This window comes from Dermacentor silvarum, chromosome 4 (assembly GCF_013339745.2).
Source record: "Dermacentor silvarum isolate Dsil-2018 chromosome 4, BIME_Dsil_1.4, whole genome shotgun sequence".
NCBI classification, from domain to species: Eukaryota; Metazoa; Arthropoda; class Arachnida; order Ixodida; family Ixodidae; genus Dermacentor; species Dermacentor silvarum.
In genome coordinates this window covers 2,215,101-2,234,272 of record NC_051157.2, presented here as the reverse complement: position 1 = coordinate 2,234,272, position 19,172 = coordinate 2,215,101, and the positions used below count along the sequence as shown (strand labels likewise).

At 50.6% G+C, this 19,172-nt stretch overlaps 1 protein-coding gene across 6 annotated transcripts in view; it reads right to left on the bottom strand.

The window, feature by feature from the left end:
- LOC119448018 (fat-like cadherin-related tumor suppressor homolog) overlaps positions 1-19,172 on the bottom strand; it is a 653,800-nt gene that overhangs the window by 568,895 nt on the left and 65,733 nt on the right. For all 6 annotated transcript variants that reach the window (XM_049666727.1, XM_049666730.1, XM_049666726.1 and 3 more), the window contains one exon: positions 8,130-8,269. In XM_049666727.1, the coding sequence (XP_049522684.1) occupies positions 8,130-8,269 (140 nt within the window). The remainder of the gene's footprint in view (positions 1-8,129; positions 8,270-19,172) is intronic.

The window sequence follows — 19,172 nt, the reverse complement described above, 5'->3', positions numbered from 1 at the left end:
ATGCCTCGAACGAGAAACGCGTCGAACGGGTGATCAGGCAGGCACATCCGACCTTTTCGGCGTACCTGCGCGGCGGCCGCTTCCGAAATCTGGAGGAATTGGCCGCCGAGGCAAAGCTTATTCAAGGTGGCATTATCGACGCGCGCGCCTATCGCCCACCGCCGCCCGCCAGCGAGGCCCTTGAGCCGAGCTGCGCGTGGAGAGGGCCTGAGCCCTTTCCCCAACGCCAACAACCCGGCCAAGCTGCCTTTGCAGCTGCAAGCGGGTGTGTTTGGGAGCTGAGCGCACGCGTTCTCGATCCCTACCCGCACGGCAGGCGGGCAGCCTGTGCTGCACCACCGCCCGAAACGCATGCACAGGAACGCTTTTCGACCCAGCATATCACGGAGGCAGACGCACACGTTATTGGCCCATTGGCCAAGCGGCGAGCCGACCCTGGCAGAGAGCTGAAGCTGCTCCGTCTCGGGAAAGATACCGCAGCGGAGTACGCCGTTTTCGCTGCCAACAACGAGGGCACATTGCAAGGCATTGCACCGCGCGCCCCAGTCTCCTGTGAGGCCGGAAAATGGGAGCGCAGGTCGCTCGTGAAGGCACGAGGGACCGAACCTTTGCTTGTTCCCTCGGTGTACCGAGCAGGTTGTGTTGCTGGGGCGCAAGCGCCGTTTATGCCGGTGACCATTGCCAGCCGCGAATTTTCGGCGCTGCTGGACACGGGCGCAAGCGCTTCGTTGTTCGGCAAACAGGTTTTGTCCCATTTGCAAAAGCATGCAGTGCGCTTGTGGGACTGCCGAACCACATTCAATCTTGCGAAAGGCGTGGCGCATTCGGCTGGCGCCGCAAGGTTGACGGTCAGGTGGGGAGAGTGAATGAGACGGACACGTTTCGTTCCTCTCCCAGGGCTCAGTGTTCCTGTGATTCTCGGCAGGGACTTTCTCCTCAAAACTGGGATCGCTGTGGACATTGCGGATGGCGGCTATGGCGACGGTCAGTTCATGTTGTTAAAGCCGTTCATCAGACCGCCGGCATCCGATCTTGCCTGTGCAGATGAGGCGTTGGAATTGTGCCGCGCGCCTAGTTCGGGGGCAACCCCCGAGCTTTGCGCTCGCCCGCTCATGGTCCCCTTTGGGATCGAGAGGCACGGCACGAACCGTGTCACGCACAGAATTTGGGGGCAAGCCCCTCCGTTATGCACTTGTGGACTCACAATCCCTAGTGGGATAGAGCGACATGGCACGATAAGGCACCATATCCTCTGTCTGCCTGTGCGGCTCATTTGGATGATACACAGAAGGCTCGTTTGTCGGCACTGTTACGCGACAATGAAGACCTTTTCACCGATCAACCGGGCTGTAACAATTTGCCGAGCCACGCAATCTAAACTGGTGACGCGCTTCTTTAGAAGTGTAACTACCGGCCCGTCAGCCTTGCCAAGCGGCAGGTCATTGACGGTTTGCTAGACGAGATGCTATCGGCCAACATTATCCGCCACTCGTACAGCACCTGGGCGTCTCCAATTGTGTTGGTGCCTAAGACAGATGGCTGTCATCGACTGTGCGCAGACTACCGCCATGTGAACGGAGTGATTCGTAAGGATGGCTATCCGCTTTGTACGATTAACTCCATTGTAGGAACCCTGGGCAGTGCGAGGTACTTCACTACGTTGGATGCCTCAAAAGGTTACCTACAGGTCCAGATGGATGCGCGTGACCGGTCCAAGACCGCATTCACATCAAACAGAGGGTTGTTTGAGTTTACTCGTATGCCCTTTGGTCTTTGCAACGGTCCTGCGACCTTTCAGAGACTGATGGACCGCGTCCTCGGGGAAGCAAAGTGGGCATACTGCATGTGCGACCTCGACGACATCGTGATTTATTCACGAACCTTCGAAGAACACTTTGCCCATGTTGCCGATGTGCTCGAGAGGGTGCGGGCCGCCGGGATGACTTTGAATCCTGCGAAAGCCTAACTAGCGAAAACCCGAGTTCAGTTACTGGGGTTTACGCTGGGCGGAGGCTCCACTGAGCCGGACTGGGAGAAACGTCAGGCAATCCTCGATTTCCCCGCGCCCAAGGACGTACGTGGCCTTCACCGCTTTTTGGGAATGGCCAACTTTTACCGGTCGTTCATCCCGTCCTGTGCCCGAGTGCAGGCGCCCTTGAGCATGCTCTTGGGTAAGTCGGCCGAGTGGCAGTGGGGACCTGAGCAGCAGCAGGCTATTCGCCAACTGTCTAGCAACATTGCGGAGACAGCGCAGCTCAGACTCCCCAACCTGACAAGACCGTTCGTTGTCCAGACCTACGCGAGCGACCTGGGTTTAGGAGCAGTCCTCCTGCAGGAATACAATGGCATGTTGCAGCCGTTGGCCTTTGCCAGCCGCTCCTTGATACCGGCTGAGAGGAATTATTCCGTGACGGAGAAGGAATGCCTCGCTATCGTGTTTGCACGACGTAAATTCGATGCATACCTTGATGGTACGAAATTCGTAGTGCAAACGGACCACAGTGCGCTAAGCTGGCTGATGCGGCTCCGTGAGCCTGCGGGCCGGCCGGCGCGCTGGGCTCTCCCGATACAGCATTATGACTTTTCTGTGCAGTATCGAAAGGGGAGCACTAACGTGGTAGCTGACGCGCTATCTCGTGCCCCATTGTCCACCCAGAGCGTTTCTCCAGGTGCAACAGCCGCTGCCAGTGCCTTTGTGCCAGCTAGCATCGGGGGCGAAACAAGCGGAGAGAGAGGCGAGTCCGCAAGGGGGCAAACCTGTTTCTCCGTGCTCCAGGCAAGCAGCGCGCCGGAAAGCGTGCGTGCGGAGGAGCTTCTCGAAAGCGAACCCATGACGCCGATGGCTGCAGTCCTGAGTGAGGACGAGTCCAGCCTGCCCTTTGGGAGAATTGGAATCAATTTCAGCAGGCAAGAGCTACTGAAGACTAAGCAAATTGATCCGTTTTTTCGCAGAGTGGGCGACGGTCTCAGGGAGACGGAGCGCCAGGACGCTGCTGGTAGTGCGGCGGGCGCAAGGGCGGCCGGAAACAGCGTGTCGCTGGGTCCCCCGCGAATTTATATTTGCTGGATCATGATGGGCTCCTGCTGAAATACATAGCCACTGACGATGACTCTGTGTACCCGTTAAAGGTGGTTATCCCCAAAAGTCTGAGAAGCGCACTGTTGCGATGTTTTCATGACGAACCCTTGGCCGGTCATTTGAGTGGCTCTAAAGTTTTTGCGAAACTAAGCCAAACTCTGACCTGGCCTGGCATAAAGTGTGACATTTTTCGCTATTGCCGTTCCTGCCACGTCTGTCACATGGTGAAATCAAGGGGTGGCAAGCTGCCCGGGCTGATGAAACCAATCGACAGTGAGCGTCCATGGCAAGTGGCCACCTGCGATCTAATGGGGCCTTTCCCCAGGACTAAGTAGGGGTTCACACACCTGATGGTAGTCGTTGATAATTTTTTCTAAATGGGTGGAACTGTTTCCGCTTCGTAAAGCGACAGCGCGAGCGGTGCTGGACAGGCTACAGGAAGTGTTTTCTCGGTTCGGCTTTCCGAAAAAACTGATTCGGATAATGCGTCCTATTTCACCGTTCGGGTGTTTGGTGCTATGTGCCGTTCCCTGGGAATTAATCACTGCACCACTTCGCCCTACCATCCCTAGTCCACTTTGACGGAGAGACTCAATAGAACTCTCAAACCAATGTTAGCGGATTTTGCCAATCGTTAAAAGGATTGGGCAGACCACTTCAGTGAGCTCGCGTTCGCAATCCGAACCTCCGAGAATCTCTCGACTGGTTCGTTTCTTTTCCGCCTTCCTTAATTTCGGAAGGGAGTTGGCTAATCCGGTGACCGGTGTCATGCGATGCCAGCTCGGGGACGAGGAGGCACCAACAGACTGTTCTGCTTACGCTTCAGCACTTCGGGACAGGCTTTGCCAGGCGCTCTGTAGAGCAGGGCAGAGTTTGGCGTCGGCCAGGGCCCAGCAGAAGGCTCAATACAACCGGAAGCACCGCCATTTTTCATTTAAGGTAGGTGATCTCGTCCTGAAGCGCAACCACGCTCTTAGCGATGCGACCAAGGGGTTCTCAGCCTCGCTCGCTCCTAAGTGGCTTGGTCCGTACCGAGTAGAGAAAGTTTGGTCTCCGCTCGCGTACTTGCTGAAAGATCCCCCTTCGGGCAAACTCAGCCGTGCCCATATCGCCAAGCTGAAGGCCTTTGCGTCACGGTCCGACGAGCTCGCGCCAGTGCCCAGTGGCATTGCACGCCAGCAACGGGGCACACCCGGGCAACGGACCGCATTCGGACCACGCACCGGTACAATCTGTGGAAGCGGTCACCTGTGTAATTTAGAGCCGGACGACGGACTTTTCCGCAACCAAAGGCCCTGAGTAAAATGCGAAGCTTCAGTGGGCTAGCTTCTTTACGGCCAGTGCACGAAAAGATGCTGGTCCCAGCCCAGCTTATTGCAAGTGTTGTTTATGTATCATTTCAACAGTGTGCATTCTTTCTTTCTTTTTTGGAGTATACATGCTGAATGTAATTATGTTTTTTTATTTGAAAGTGTGTTTAATTTTCGCGTGTACAGCCTTATACTTTAATTCATTACGTTTTTTTTTCTTGTACGGAGACGTAGAAGATTTTTGTTTTGTTCTTTTTTTTTCCTTTTTTTTCTTTGTCGAACAGGGGGTTGTTGATTTGCGCGGTCGTCAGACGCGAAGGGCACAATGGTCCCATCCACCCATCGGTGTGAGGGGGGGGGGGGGGGCGAAGGACGCTTTGCACCTTCTATGGCGCGGCGCATTGTGGACGGCGATGAGCATTGCAGTGTTTGGGAGTGTTGCGCAGCCATGGAGAAAACTGCAAGGAGTGTGTGTGCGTGCGTGTGTGCGTGGTACCTGTTGCTTTTCAAAGCAACCAGAAGTCGCACCAGCTGCTGCATCGAATCGTCGTGGACACTGAAGGTGGACAGTGACCCTCTGACGTCAGACCGAGAGCCCGGCTCTCCCCAGTCGCCGCCGCCGTACAAACGCCTTGCAGTCACGGTTGTGGCTGCCCCTTTATCTTGGCTCCGGCGGCGTGGCCAGCTGACCCGGCAGTGTCCTGCCCCCATCCAGCTGGAGTTCGGGACCGCCACCACCACGAAAGCAACAACTCGATCTACCAACGGTGAGCCCATTCCTGCTATCAAGACTGCCCTCGAAACTCCTACGTCTTCGGCCACTGCCCCTAGCCACCGAACTTTACACACCATATCCCCTTCGCACCTTGGACACTGTCCCGCGCTAGCGGCCGACTATTTTGTTAATATTTTTTCCCCCTCTAGCGGCGTTTATTATTTTTTTTTATTATAGAGCGTAGCATTTTTTTTTTTGTACCATGATCCCTGTATATTTTTTTATTATAGTGCATGAAAGTGTTGTATATGTCGGAACGCGGTGTGTTAAGAGTACTTGCTGGGCTGAGGTTAGCATTTAGCTTGTGCATGAACGACTCCATTGTCTTTGGTGCATAAGCCCCTACCAGCTGTTTCGCCAGGATGGTAAGGGGGCATTTAAGGAGAGGAGGATATGGAGTATGAGGGAGGCGCCGGTGCCATTGCACGGGCTTCACCTGTTCTGCTATCCCTCGCCTTCATTCCCCGCCCGCGCATAACTGGTTCCCGCGGTGGCGCTGCGCACGCAGTGGGTTGCGAAGATGGCGGGGCGCTGACGTCACTCCGCGGCCGTGTTTCGGCTACTAGCGGCGGAGCGTGGCTCTCTTATCTCCGGCAGCAGCGCACAGTATGTACAGCTTTCCTCTCGTCCGCCGACACCTTTGTGACTAGGACTGGAGCTCGCGCACGGTGCCTTTGCCCGTGTGGGAAACACATACTGTGTGCTGATCCTTTTCCCGACGCTAAGCCGACGAGCGGTGCCTAGCGCTCGCGCGAGATCGTACCACGCCGAGCCGCACTTGCCGAAAGCCTAAGCCGAAGGATATTGCCTGAGCTCTCGCGAGTTGACCCATTGGTTATCGCCAGAGCAAGTAGCATTGCCGCTGGGACTTTTCCTAGCAGCGTGTCCCAGCTTGAGCCTGTGCTCTCGCAGCAACCTGTGCTCTCGCAGCGACCTCACCTCATATTTTGACACGCTTGAATCTGTAGAAAATAAAGCAGCCTGATTTATTACTTCTTATTTGCATTACCAGAGCGTGTCAGAACTGAAAAAAAGAAATTCACGTTGAATCACTATCGATGCACAGAAAACTTCACCGCCTCAACTTTTTTCACCCGAAGTCATATCTTTCCAGCACATCTCGCACTGATCACACACATAAAGTTCAACATTTATATGCCAGAAACAAAAAAAATTTCAGAATCCCTCGCTTGTTCTATCGATTGCCGTCAAACATAGCCCCGATAACGAATCCATCTTCTTTTCAATCTTTGTTACTAACTTTTTTAGAAAGCGATGTTTGCTAACTTATTTTGTTGACATTCTTTTACTATCTATTTATTACGTCGTATTTGATTCCTCGAGTTCTGCTGACTTGTGCGCTTGAATTTTTGGCTTGTTCTGCTACTGTAATATTTGTACATGCCTTGTTACCTTCAGTTTTGCTGGATTCTTCATCTTTTTTAGTTACTTGGCCATTCTGGCGTGTTCTACAACTTTGTACTTACGTTATTACCTTTTATTCTCCTGTATTTTGATCATGTCACTCCTTATGTAAAGCCCTTTACTTGGCCCTTAGCGTAAATAAATGAAATAAAATAAAATTATATCATTTATATGTGTTTGCTACGACAAGAGTACGTCAACGTGTAATGGGCTAAACTGTTGTTTTTGACAGCAAAGATTCCCACTGGTGCAATTTCTGATGTGGCTCACGGGTTATCAAGCAAAATTGTGCATAGAATAGTCCACACTGTTGCCACACTAAGTATTTTTTAGAGTTCAGATGTGGGCGGACAATTAAAGATGCGATATAACTTACAGAAAAATTCAGAACTTCTAATCTATACTGCTACTTTAGATTTTTAGTGAGGGAGAATATGCTCGAAGGGGATAAAGCTGCAATGTGTGTAGCCAACGGAGAGCATGATAATGCAGGTGATGCTCGACACGGATGATTGATGACTGGTTGTATTACAGCGCAAGGTCCGATGCTTTTGTTCATCGCTTATGGCAAAGCACTTCTGCGGAAAAGTAAAGTAAGGTTCATAAAAGAACAAGTTATCCACCCAAAAGCACGAAAAAAAACTCCTATTTATCCTTCTAGCCTGACCCAACACTCGGGTGAATGACAGTCTTCCCTTTCTTGTTCATTGCTGCAAGAGGCAGACAAGCTGCCTTGAGTCATGACATGCACGCTGTACATGCACATGCGTTTGCACTACTGGCTAGCAAATGGCATGAGGAGAAATGCACTACCAGGTAGCTCCATCTAGCGGTGGATTCATTCACAAATATGGCAAGAAACCATAACATTTGCCCACTGTCTATGCCCACACAAATCACCTGCAAAGTGCAGCCGTAGCAATGACTGGTGTCGCCTTTCTCAGTAATGCCACGCAACACAGCGTAGCCCCAGTGGTTAATACCCAGTAAAAAAACTGTTCGCAGGACATCCAAATCCTGTCCTAATGTCCATCCATTATGTTGTAGACAGAAAGCTTTGTCCGAGTTTCCTCGTAAGAGAAATACATTCTATTGTGTGCTCGAATTACAATTCAGTGCTATCACTTGTGCGGCTCAAATATGTCTAGCAGGCAATTTATTTTCATAACTTGAGTTAGCTCAGTATTGTGCCTGGCCTGAACGAATGAGGCATACACTGCGCTGCTGCGCACGTGCCTGTCCACGTAACGTGTGCACACAATTTATCTGAAGTGGTCACTGCACAGTGTGAGCTGCGAAAGCCCTGGCATGTCCGTGAAATGTATGCAGCAGTCCACATAATCCACAGGACATAAAAAACCAAATGTTTGTGCGAGGAACGTCCATTGTATGTATTCAACATATCCCTAGGATATTCACATCCTGACAGTGGCGATCCACTGGACATCATTGCAGTTACTGGGTACGTAGCTGATAATCTCGGTGACAGGCCTGCACGTGCCATAAGTCAGCCAAAATGCTGCAGGAAAAAAAGACTCACCATGGCTGTGGCCTTGGCACTACCATCAGTGACTTCAACAGTCAGGTTATAGCTGGCACATGCTTCTCGGTCAAGTGGTCTTGCCAACTTGATAAAGCCACGCTCACAGTCAATCATGAATTTGCCTTCTTCATTGCCACCTGAAACACAAACAGATACTAGATGGATGCCATACCTCAGTGCTGCCACTTATGAACTGAAATTTGGAGCAATTTTTGGAGCAGCAAAATCCAAATTTTGGAGCAGTTTGTAGCATCCAGATACAGATTTCGGAGCACTTCGGAGCTAATAAATGCCAGATGCTGGACACGCCCTAAGCTATTTCAAACACTTAAAATTGACAAGCGTTATTCCAGAAAGTGTTTGCTTGCTGTAAAACAATGTTCCTCTGCCTCTAAATACATGAGTTTTCCTTTAATTTAAATTAAGACAACAAACCTGTTCACACAGTGTGCTGTAATTAGGCTATTTCAAGTTTAGTGAAGCTGCTCAGATGTTGCCTTTTACATCGTACAATTTTTTCATTGACAGCTGACACTTTTTTATGTTTTCAGCAAGGCTCTAGCATCAGTCAGAAACACCTGGCCAGACAACGTCCTCAATGCTTTTCTGAGCCAGGCCAGCCTTGATGAGCCCTCGTAACGCTCAGTCATTGCTTCAAACAACAGCAGGTACTTTTCAACGGTCTGTTTTTCCTCGTAGAGCTGAAGCTTCTGTTCGGCAACTGGCCGATTCACAACTGGCATCGACCGATTATTTCGACACCAGCAATTCAGACAAGCTCGATTATTCGGACTACTTTAAGGCTCCATCACTGGCCCATAAATTTAAAGTATAAGTACGACCGAAATTTCGGACACCTTAAGGTATGCCATTCTATATAATTCGGACTCTGCCTGCACGAGTGCGCGCTAATTTGACTGCCGAGTTGAGCGGAAATAGCAATATTTTGGCGTTGATACGTCGCTGGCATCGCCCCAGCATGGTGGTCGGCTATGTTGCCGCCACCTGCTGGAAACCGGAACTAGCGAAGCCTAGTGAATCCAACACCTACCGCGCCCAAACCGTCAGACAAGCGAACTCCGGCAAGCCATTTGGGAATGCATTCGAATTGGCTCCGCACGTCCACAGTTTATTCATTGACGTGTTAACTAGCGACACGGTCGCGGCGACTTGTGTTGTTTAAGCGGCGCCGACTACAGCCTCGATGTCTCTGCCGACGAGGACTGTTTCAAAAAAAAAAAAAAACGCCTCATTCGGCTATGATAGCGCCGTCGATTCCTGCGCGGCGATTTTGTAGCCATGCATTCCGCTCGATTCTATATGCCACCCTTATCATCCACCGTTCTCTGCCGGCTCATACCATATAACGCAGGCGGAGCGCCACTCTTATACCCCTGATGAAGCGCAAGGAGCGGCAGCGCTACGCATCGCTACAAAATTGCAGTCCTGTTGCCAAAGATTGAAGATTCGGTGCATGCATTAATCGTACTTTCGTATATTTGCGGCGACAGACAGCATAACAATGGTGGAGATACGGACTGACCAGGTCATAGGCAAGTGTACGTGCGTGCAGGACCGCGCTGACAAACTTCGGCTTTATTTTTGGACGATCCCTTTCCGGGATACTTTCACTTTCGCGACATTTCACGTGACTAGCACTGGACACGTCGACAGATGATCAGGGGCGGATCCAGGTTTTTTCTGAGGGGGGAGTCAGCTTCTGTCAATGATGATGATGATAGTAGCCTTTCTCATTTACCGAAATGCACCGTTTCTGCTCACGATAAACCCGCGTTTTATACGGCTAGAGCAACACCTGTAGCCCGCCGTGGTGGCTCAGTCAGCTCAGGTGTTGCGCTGCTGAGCACGAGATCGTGGGATCGAATCCCGGCCGCGGTGGCGGCATTTCGATGGAGGCGAAATGCAAAAACGCCCGTGTGCTTGCGTTGTAGCGCACGTTTAAGAACACCAGGTTGGCAGAATTAATCCGGAGCCTTCCACTACGGCGTGCCTCATAATCACAACTGGTTTTGGCACGTAAAACCCCAGAAAGAGGAAGAAGCCCTATAGCAAAGCCAGGTATCGGTTTCTCCGAGCATAAAGGAAAAGGACGTTATTCAATACAGCCATGTGCTTGGCGGCTGTGCCTGATAATACAGGGTGTTCAAAACTAAGATATATGGTTTTCTTAAAATCAGGCACTGGGAGGCACGCAAAGACCACCTGTGCTAATAACTTATGTGGCCAGGTGGGCACAAAGTGAGAGGATAATTATCGCTGTGAGCAGCCGAATTCACTTAAGTTGAACAATTATTTTTTTTGTCGACTGCAGTAAGTGGGTATGTTTGTATTGAAAACTTAGAGATAGTAGTGTTTCTACACAGTATCGGTCGGAAGAATTATTCCAGCGTGTTCGTGCTCCGAGATATCCGACTCCAAATTTCTATTGTCGTACTGCGAAGAGTTATGGAATCGACGCTGGAGTGGTTTATGCTTTGCGTTGCTGTGGAAGGGAGGCATTTTGAACGTTTTTAGGGCATTAACATCCTGATGGGTGAAGTGTTGTCATGAGATTCGTGCATGACAACATCAAACTTAAAATGGCAGTATATATGAAATATTCGTTAGCATAGCTAAAAAGGTTTCTGTTGTTGATGGTGTAGTTGCTGCTTTTGATTTCAATAAACCTAAAATACTTGGAAATCAGCAGTCACTTTATTTGCGTAGCCCAGGAAATGACCATGCCCAGTCGTCTAGTCACCATTACGCATGCGCATTGCCCTCCGGCTTCTCCGCTCGCGCCATTATCTCGGCATGGCAGCTGCCGCCAGCTTTACAGGCTGCGCGGTCGCGTGTTATGACAGCGGTTACGGGTTCTTCGATTTCTTTTATTTCGCCAGCCGTCAGGGGAAAGGAGACAGTTATTATCTTTGCCAATGCCTCCGCCGCGTTGTCAGACTAAACGCCGCACCCAACAGCCGCGTCGCATCATGGAGGAGCTCTGCGCCAATCCTCACTCTCTTGCATGCGTAATCATGCGAACGACAATTAAAATTTGGAGTTGGATATCTCGGAGAATAGACACGCTAGAAGAATTCTATTAAGTGAAACTGTGTAGAAACACGGCTGCCTCTAACTTTTCAATACAAACATACACTTACTGCAGTCAATAAATAGTTAATTATTCAATTTTAGGTAATATTCGGCTGCTGACAGAAATAATTATTATCTCACTTTGTGTCCCCCTGGCCACATAACTTATTTGCCCAGGTGGTCTTTACGTGCCTCCCAGTGCCTAATTTCAAGAACACCATAAAGCTTAATTTTGAACACCCGGTATATCTAGCCTGTATTGTTTCTTAAAATAAAATTTGGGATGATCTGTCACAGGTTTGTTATAAATGCGTAAGCACGGGTCCATCTTTGGAGTTCTGTTGGGACATCTTGATTTCCTTAAGAAGATTCTTTGTGTTCGGCTGAGACACCTTCGTTTGCTTTGGAGCTCCAACGCGGCAACCACTACGCTGGTTGTTTACGATATGCGAATCACCGCGTATGAAGAAGACTCACGACGCCACCTACAAGAACGATGTGGCCTAGTAGCCGAGAGCGCGAGCCAGCGTCTACATGTTTTGCTTCCCACGCGACGTCATCCTTTTACACAAGGCGCGCATCTGCTCCCGTTTCTCTAACCACGCGTGGTTAGCGGCCAATGCCCGCGCGCTGGCGTTGGCCGCTGACGTCACGCTTCCCCACTTCGCAGTCGCTGCTCGAGGCTTCGCCCCGCTCCGCGAGAACGGCCACTCAGATAAACAGATCCGACGGCTTTGATCCTCCTATGCTTAATGTACGACAATAAAACTGCGAAGTTACAATGAAAAACTTGTAGCGTACGAACCGTACTGTGCTCGTACTGGATATTGTCAACGTGTAACTGTGATCACACTTCTTTCTGGGGTTTTACGTGCCAAAACCAGTGATCACACTGAGTGCTACAGTTTAAAAAAAAGTTGCCTATGCGAAGTTCTTAGTTTAGCTGTTAGTTGTTATTATTTATATATGCACACTTCAGCGAGAGATCTCTTTCATTAAGCAAGTTGGTCGCAGAACCGATGACAGCCAATGAGGCAACCGATGACACCCCAATCGGGAACTGAGTTGATCAGTTGCGAAGGCGCTCGCGCGGACATCTGCGTGCTTGGCAAAAGGCACGTCCCCTCGTTCATTCGACGCCACCGATGGGAAGAGTAAGGCACGGCCGGCGCCAGGAGGTCCAAGGTGTTCATGAGAAAAAATAACTACGGCAACTTCGCGACACCACACCCCTACGGAATACAACTAAGCTTGTGAGCGAGCTAGCTTTACTTCTACATGGCTCATACCACTGGTACTCGCGAAAAATAATTTTGAAGAATGCTGGTGGCGATACTTTTTTTTTTGCGACAGGGCCATCCCCCTGTCAGCGAGGGGGCGATGCAGAAATCTGAGGGGGAGGGGGGGTCAGGACATCCGGACATCCCCCCTGGATCCGCGCCTGCGGATGATAGCGTTCCTGGCAGACTACCAAGTATGCCGACGCTGACGTTGTTAGACAGTTTTAGTTTAGCGTGTTTACCGCAATAGCGGGCTTACCGGAATAGCGGGATTGAAATGCGCATGCGCAGAATGCTAACCGACCCATACCGTTTACCGTACGCACGCTATTTCTCAGATTTAACGTTACCGTCTTTGCGTGATTACGTAGTTTACGTAAAACATGGCGGCAGTCCCGGTCGCCCGCATCGAACTGAATTTGGTGTTGTTTTTGTAGCATTCACTTCGTTCGTAGCAAATGACTGCATAAACGGTTTTTGTTTAGTCTCATGCCGCTTAGACGAGAGAGTGTTATGGCGCACCTTGAGGAATTTTTTAGATCGCTTCTCGTTTCGAATGCGCCTAAGCCTAACGAAAGAAATTTTCTCCCGAGATGCGAGCGCCACCCATCGGTAAAGGCGGGAGATAGGTGTGACGACAGCACATGGCCTCTGAGATGGGAAGATTTCGGAGGCTACGGTAGACAGCTTGTACTGCTTTATCTGTTTCGCTGCAGATCGGCGGACATGGAATGTAAAAATACAACACGCCCCTGGCTTTCATGGCGCTGCCTATTGCACTTTCCCAACGCACACACACATTGAATTAGGTGCCCTATGTATGCAAAATTCAAAGCGTAATGGAATAGCGTCCCGCACGTAAACTACGCTATCACGCTATACTAAAGCTCTCTTTCTGCAAAGTTTGTTTGTGGGACGGTAACATTATTTCCCTTAACCCCGCTATTACACTAACATTAAACTAAAACTGTCTATTGACACGAAATTCCGCGAAAGTGAACGTATCCCCGAAAGTGGTAAACCGAGAATAATGTCTTTTTCAGCCACTGGCGGAATAACTTCAGTTATTTTCTGGCGGATTTGGATATTTCCGGCTCACAATTATTTGTACATTTAGGCGGTCCCTATCGAGCCCGAATTAACGGTCGCCGTTCGATTTATGAAGCCGATTTAGTCATGTGCGCTACACACGTCTGCGGGCCACTGCCGCCACACATGTAATGCGCAGGCGCTCATTTTGGCGCACTTCGGCGCAAAATCGTGAATTTTTATCAGGATGGCGCAGGAAATCTCGTATGGCACAATCTGGCGCAATTTAGCGAAGGAGTGGGAGCACTGCATACCTGCCAACCAGTGAACCACAATGAGAACGGGGCTGGGCACACTTTTTTTTTGGCCGTGAGTACACACTTTAGGGCAATAGATGTGCATTTTATTAATGCAGCACAAAGGCACCTGCAAACTTAGAACAGCAGAGACTAACAAGCACACAGATCACAGTGGCTTTTTTCAGCGCCTGCTTCAACAACTTGTCTGAATAAGCTTGTTCAAAACAAGTAACACTCTGGTGTCCATTAGAAGACTTCCACAGAGACTGGCGAGTTCAGGTCTTGTTTTCAGTACTCTGTACAGTGTTCCCAATCATCATTACTTTTGAGGAACTGACTGCGTCCCCAGCATTATAATCATGTGGAACCTCAGTAATGTGCAGATATACGTGAAAATGTTTCCTTGTTAGCCCTCTGAATGTCAAACATCAGTCTGTTCAATACGTCCAACAAAAGCTTTTTGACTGTTTTTTTTTTTTATTTTAATGTTGCTCTGGCTCATCTTTCAACTGCTTTAACCTAAGCTCGTCATGAACACTCGCCACTTTTTTGCTTATGACGCACAGGTCATCATGGGTCACAGGTCGTCATGGGTCTTCCGCAATGTTCCAAGAGGCTTTTGACGAGCTGGGAAATGGTGCTTTGCTATTTACAACATAGATGGCAGCACAGGTTCCGTCACTGGCCCTTTTGTTGAATGAGCTGGATAGCGGAATGCGCGCCTTGTGTTTCCCGCGCGTCATAGAGGTTTTTGACGAGCCCAGCTCGACAAATGCTACTTTTCTATTTACAACGTGGAGGGCCGAACGGGTTCCGTCATTGGCGCTTTTGTTGAATGAGCGTTTGGGCAATAGTTGGTGGAATGCGTGCCTTGTGTTTCCCGCGCATTATAAACAAACATGGCCACATCCGCGCGGCGTACTCGCGCGGGAAATCTTTCTCCCTCAGATGATGAAAGCGCTAGTGATGAGGATGTGGTTATCATGTTTGATTCTTCAAGGGAAGAAGATAGTGATGACGTTTTTACAGACAGCGACTCTGAAGCGGAAGAAAGCAGTAATGACAAGATGGCCAGCGCCCCCGAATGGTACCGGATAGACCCCGACAGCATCCCAGCCAGACCTCCACGGTTTGAATTCAAGGGTTCTCCGGGAGTGACGATCACAGTGAGCTCTCCCCCTCAACCACTTGAGCTTTTGAGGCTTACTTTGATGATGAACTGATTGATGTTATCGTTGTCGAGACAAACCGGTACGCCTCTCAGCTATTGAATTCGAGTAACCTGAGCCAACATTCTCACTTCCGAAAATGGTCTGCACTTACGCGAGAAGAATTTCGTGTTTCTCTTAGCCTCTTGTTGCTGCAGGAAATTGTACAGAAACCAAATGAAAGGATGTACTGGTCGAGAAACCGGCTGATTGAGACTCCTGCTTTTGGCAAGATAATGTCCAGAAACCGGTTCCAACTTGTCAGGATATGGGGGGGATGCCAACGGCCCTCTGCCTCGACACACCAAGCCCCGCGGTTGGCGCATGCCTGCGCATCAACCGCGGTCCGGTACAAGCTCGAGGAAACAAAAGACGACAACCACGTGTACACTCGGAAAGCATTTATTACGACTGCAACTAACACTTCGAGCAGGCCAGCTAGCTATAGTTGACATCGCTGAGGGTTCCCTCGAAGAGAATAATACACTAGGTAAAGAAGGGCTTCCGACTTACCAACTGGGGAATAAGGGGGGGGGGGGGGGGCCGCGGCGTTCGCCGCGGCAAGAACGCGGTTGACTAACCACGTGCGGGAATACGGGAGCGGCGGCGGAGACTTCCGCCGTCGCCGCTTGCTGGGGACCAAAGAGACCCGGGCGATATCAGCGGGATCTCACGTGACCCACCCGGTGGCGCTGATAGCGCTTGCGATTCCCGCGCGCCGCCCGCGGAAGGAAAGTTTTCCCTCTCCCAACTCTCCCTGGCACGCATGCGCTTGACGCGACGTTCGCTGCCCGTGCGGCGGTTATGGGACCCGAGGATTCCCACATCCCTCCACCCTTAAATATTGCACTACGGCGGAGAAATCGCTGAACGACGGCATTGACAAAGTATTTGGGCAGATGCGATGGTAAACTACGGCAGGAAATGTCCGAATCCACGTTGATAGGCAGCACTGTCCTGTGTGGCGGCCGCCCACATGTGGCAGCCGTCACAGTGGTTGACGATGACGGGGGCTGAAGATGGCTTGCCCTCAAGATGCGCGCCGCAATGTCCACCAGGGAACAGCGGGTCAAGACTTTCTCGAAGCGGCGCGCGCGCCGGCTCGATGAACCTCGCACCGACGCATCCTCGTGGGAGTGTATGATGGTGTGCCTCCCTCACTGTGGCTGCCATGTGCTGCTGCATCGAGCCGCGAACAGGGAGGGGCCGAGACAGCAGGCAGGGACGTGGACCATGGCAGCAATAGCAAGTCATGACGGCTTCACTCGTTCTGCAAAGTCGCTCAAATGCACTCCACAAACACTTAGAATTAAGGCAGTAGAGGCCGCCGCAGCGTCGGCCGTCTGACACGATGCTGAACCACCCGTCTACCGCATAGCTTTATGCCGCAACGAGAAAAAAGAACAAAAAAACAATCCAGTTCGTTTGAATGAAGTTATTCGTTTCGACCGAATTTTTCCGGTCCGATACAGCGCGAAAAAGGGCGATGCTCGTATGAACAAAGCGCTCTCTGGTCCCCCGAGATTTCGGTTATTCCGCCCGCAAAATATTGGGTCCATCTGAACAAAATACGCTTTCTATTTCGAACGAGGTTTCTCCGCTCGGGCGAGTATAGTAGAACTAGCGAATCCGGTTGCACCCGCTAAATGTCACGGCATGGTCGTCTTCGAACATGCGACCGGCAGCTCCGCAGAGCCTTAGGCCTAATCGCGTCCATGATGGATACCAATGCCACACAAGACCCATAAAGGGTTCCAATGAGCTGCCGCGAGGAGATGCAGGCCAAGCTAAGTGGTCCCCGCTCGCTGCTCAACACGCAGCTTCCGAGCAGACTCCTGGGACTGCGCCCCGCTGACGTCCTAGCCAGCGTTTCCGGCGCCAGCTCCCAGAGCCAAAGACACAGAAAGGAGGCTATTTACATATGTACAGGGAAAATCGACCACCGCGTCGGCTGCTGCACTCGCTCGCTTTGGGCGTACTCTTAGGAGAAAGCTCGCTGCAAATCTCAGCGTCTACACGAGTTCGGTGACCCTAGTGCAGCGTTAACTCGCACTCAAGAAAGTACATGCCCAATCTAGCTAGCAATCACGCCTTCGGTTGAGGCCTAACGCTGGTCCGGACAAAGCCTTCAGGCTTCCTCGCATCCGAACCGATCGTCGTCCCGTTTTCCAAGAGCTTGCCCCACGTTGGGAACGCCAAAATGTCGGGATATGGGGGGATTGCCGACGGCTCTCTGCCTCGACATACCGAGCCCCGTGGTTGGCGCATGCCTGCGCATCAACCGCGGTCCAGTACAAGCTCGAGGAAACAATAGACGACAACCACATGTACACTCGGAAAGCATTTATTACGACTGCAACTAACACTTCGAGCAGGCCAGCTAGCTATAGTTGACATCGCTGAGGGTTCCCTCGAAGAGAATAATACACTAAGTAAAGAAGGGCTTCCGACTTACCAACTGGGGAGAGAATACGGGGGGGGGGGCCGCGGCGTTTGCCGCGGCAAGAACGCGGTTGACTAACCACGTGCGGGAATACGGGAGCGGCGGCGGAGACTTCCGCCATCGCCGCTTGCCGGGGACCAAAGAGACCCGGGCGATATCAGCGGGATATCACGTGACCCACCCGGTGGCGCTGATAGCGCTTGCGCTTCCCGCGCGCCGCCCGCGGTAGGAAAGTTTCCCCTCTCCCAACTCTCCCTGGCACGCATGCGCTTGACGCGACGTTCGCTGCCCGTGCGGCGGTTATGGGACACGAGGATTCCCACAAGTTTGAGTGAAGACTTTTGTTGAATTATAATTTTTGTTTGGTGTGCCGTATGCTATTACCGTCCTTGTACATATTAAATCCTCGTTTGTTGTGCTGCCAGTTGTCTCTCCTCCATCGAGTGTAGCGCATGTACGCAACTCTCCGCCTCCCAAGCGAGTAGAAGGTGACAGGCAGCAACAAAATGAGCAGATGTCTGTGGCTCAGCTAGTGCTCAGTGTGTCCTTTTTATTTTTACCAATTCCAATGAATGCAACCTGGCGTGTCTACCGTGAAAGCATTTACAATATAAATCTGCCCTTGTTAAAGTATGTCCATACTAGCAGGAAACGCAGGGTATGCAGCCCATGGCAAAATGCATGCCTCGAAAACTGGCAAGCAACAACGTTATTCTGCCATGTAGCAATTGGTTGAAGCACTATTTTTCACATGAGAGCCAATAAAATCTGGCTTTTTTTGGAAAGGGCATATTATCAACCAGGCACCAGTGTGAAACAATGAGTGTGGAACATGTCAACAGTGTGGAACAGTGTCAACGATGACTGAGAATGCATCTATTCCTTGTTCTGAGTTACCACCTCTCTCACTAGTGGCGAAAAAAGTCAGGAGGCACCATTTCCCGGTGCGAAAGCATAGAACTCTATAGCGCAATCACTATGAGCACGCGTAAAAATGGGTAAAAGTTCCAACAGAACCAAAAATACTGTGTTCAAACAACCAAGGTTCGTACAGAACATTAGAACTCAAAATTCAAGGACAAATCAAAGAATGCCCAAATTCAAGGAGGGTGAAGCAATCCTTATGTGCACACATTCAGTGGAAAATTGTAAAATTTTCTTCTTAGCTGTAATTTCTTGCAGCTAAGTAGCTGTTGAGTTGGACACGCACTTCAAGCTCTTTAGACTGCTTTTCACCATTTGTGTTCCTATTTTAATGATGTCAATCACCTTCTAAAATGATGGTTAGTAGTGGCCAGCTTCAGCCAAGACACATGTGTTACCTGATGGTTTGTAGTGTCCAGCTTCAGCCAAAGATACAGTGAAAGCTCGTTAATTCTAATTTCGTGGGGATGCTACGAAAATTCGAATTATACAAACTTCGAACTAAAGAAAATCGGAGAAAAAAATTGCTCGGTTAAGGCACGTATATAATCCGACATAGTGTGAGCGCTCACGCGCGCACGGACATGCTACGTCATGTTGGCAAGAACGTCTACAGTTCGACGCACTGGCGCAGCCAATGTAACTGGATGCGGCCAACGCAGTCCGACGTGCCCCCCGTCGCGATGGCTCTTGCTCCATCCACGCTAGGTCATTCTATGTGCGCATTGTTCGCGCCGACTGCACCGGCCCACCATGCCTTGAGC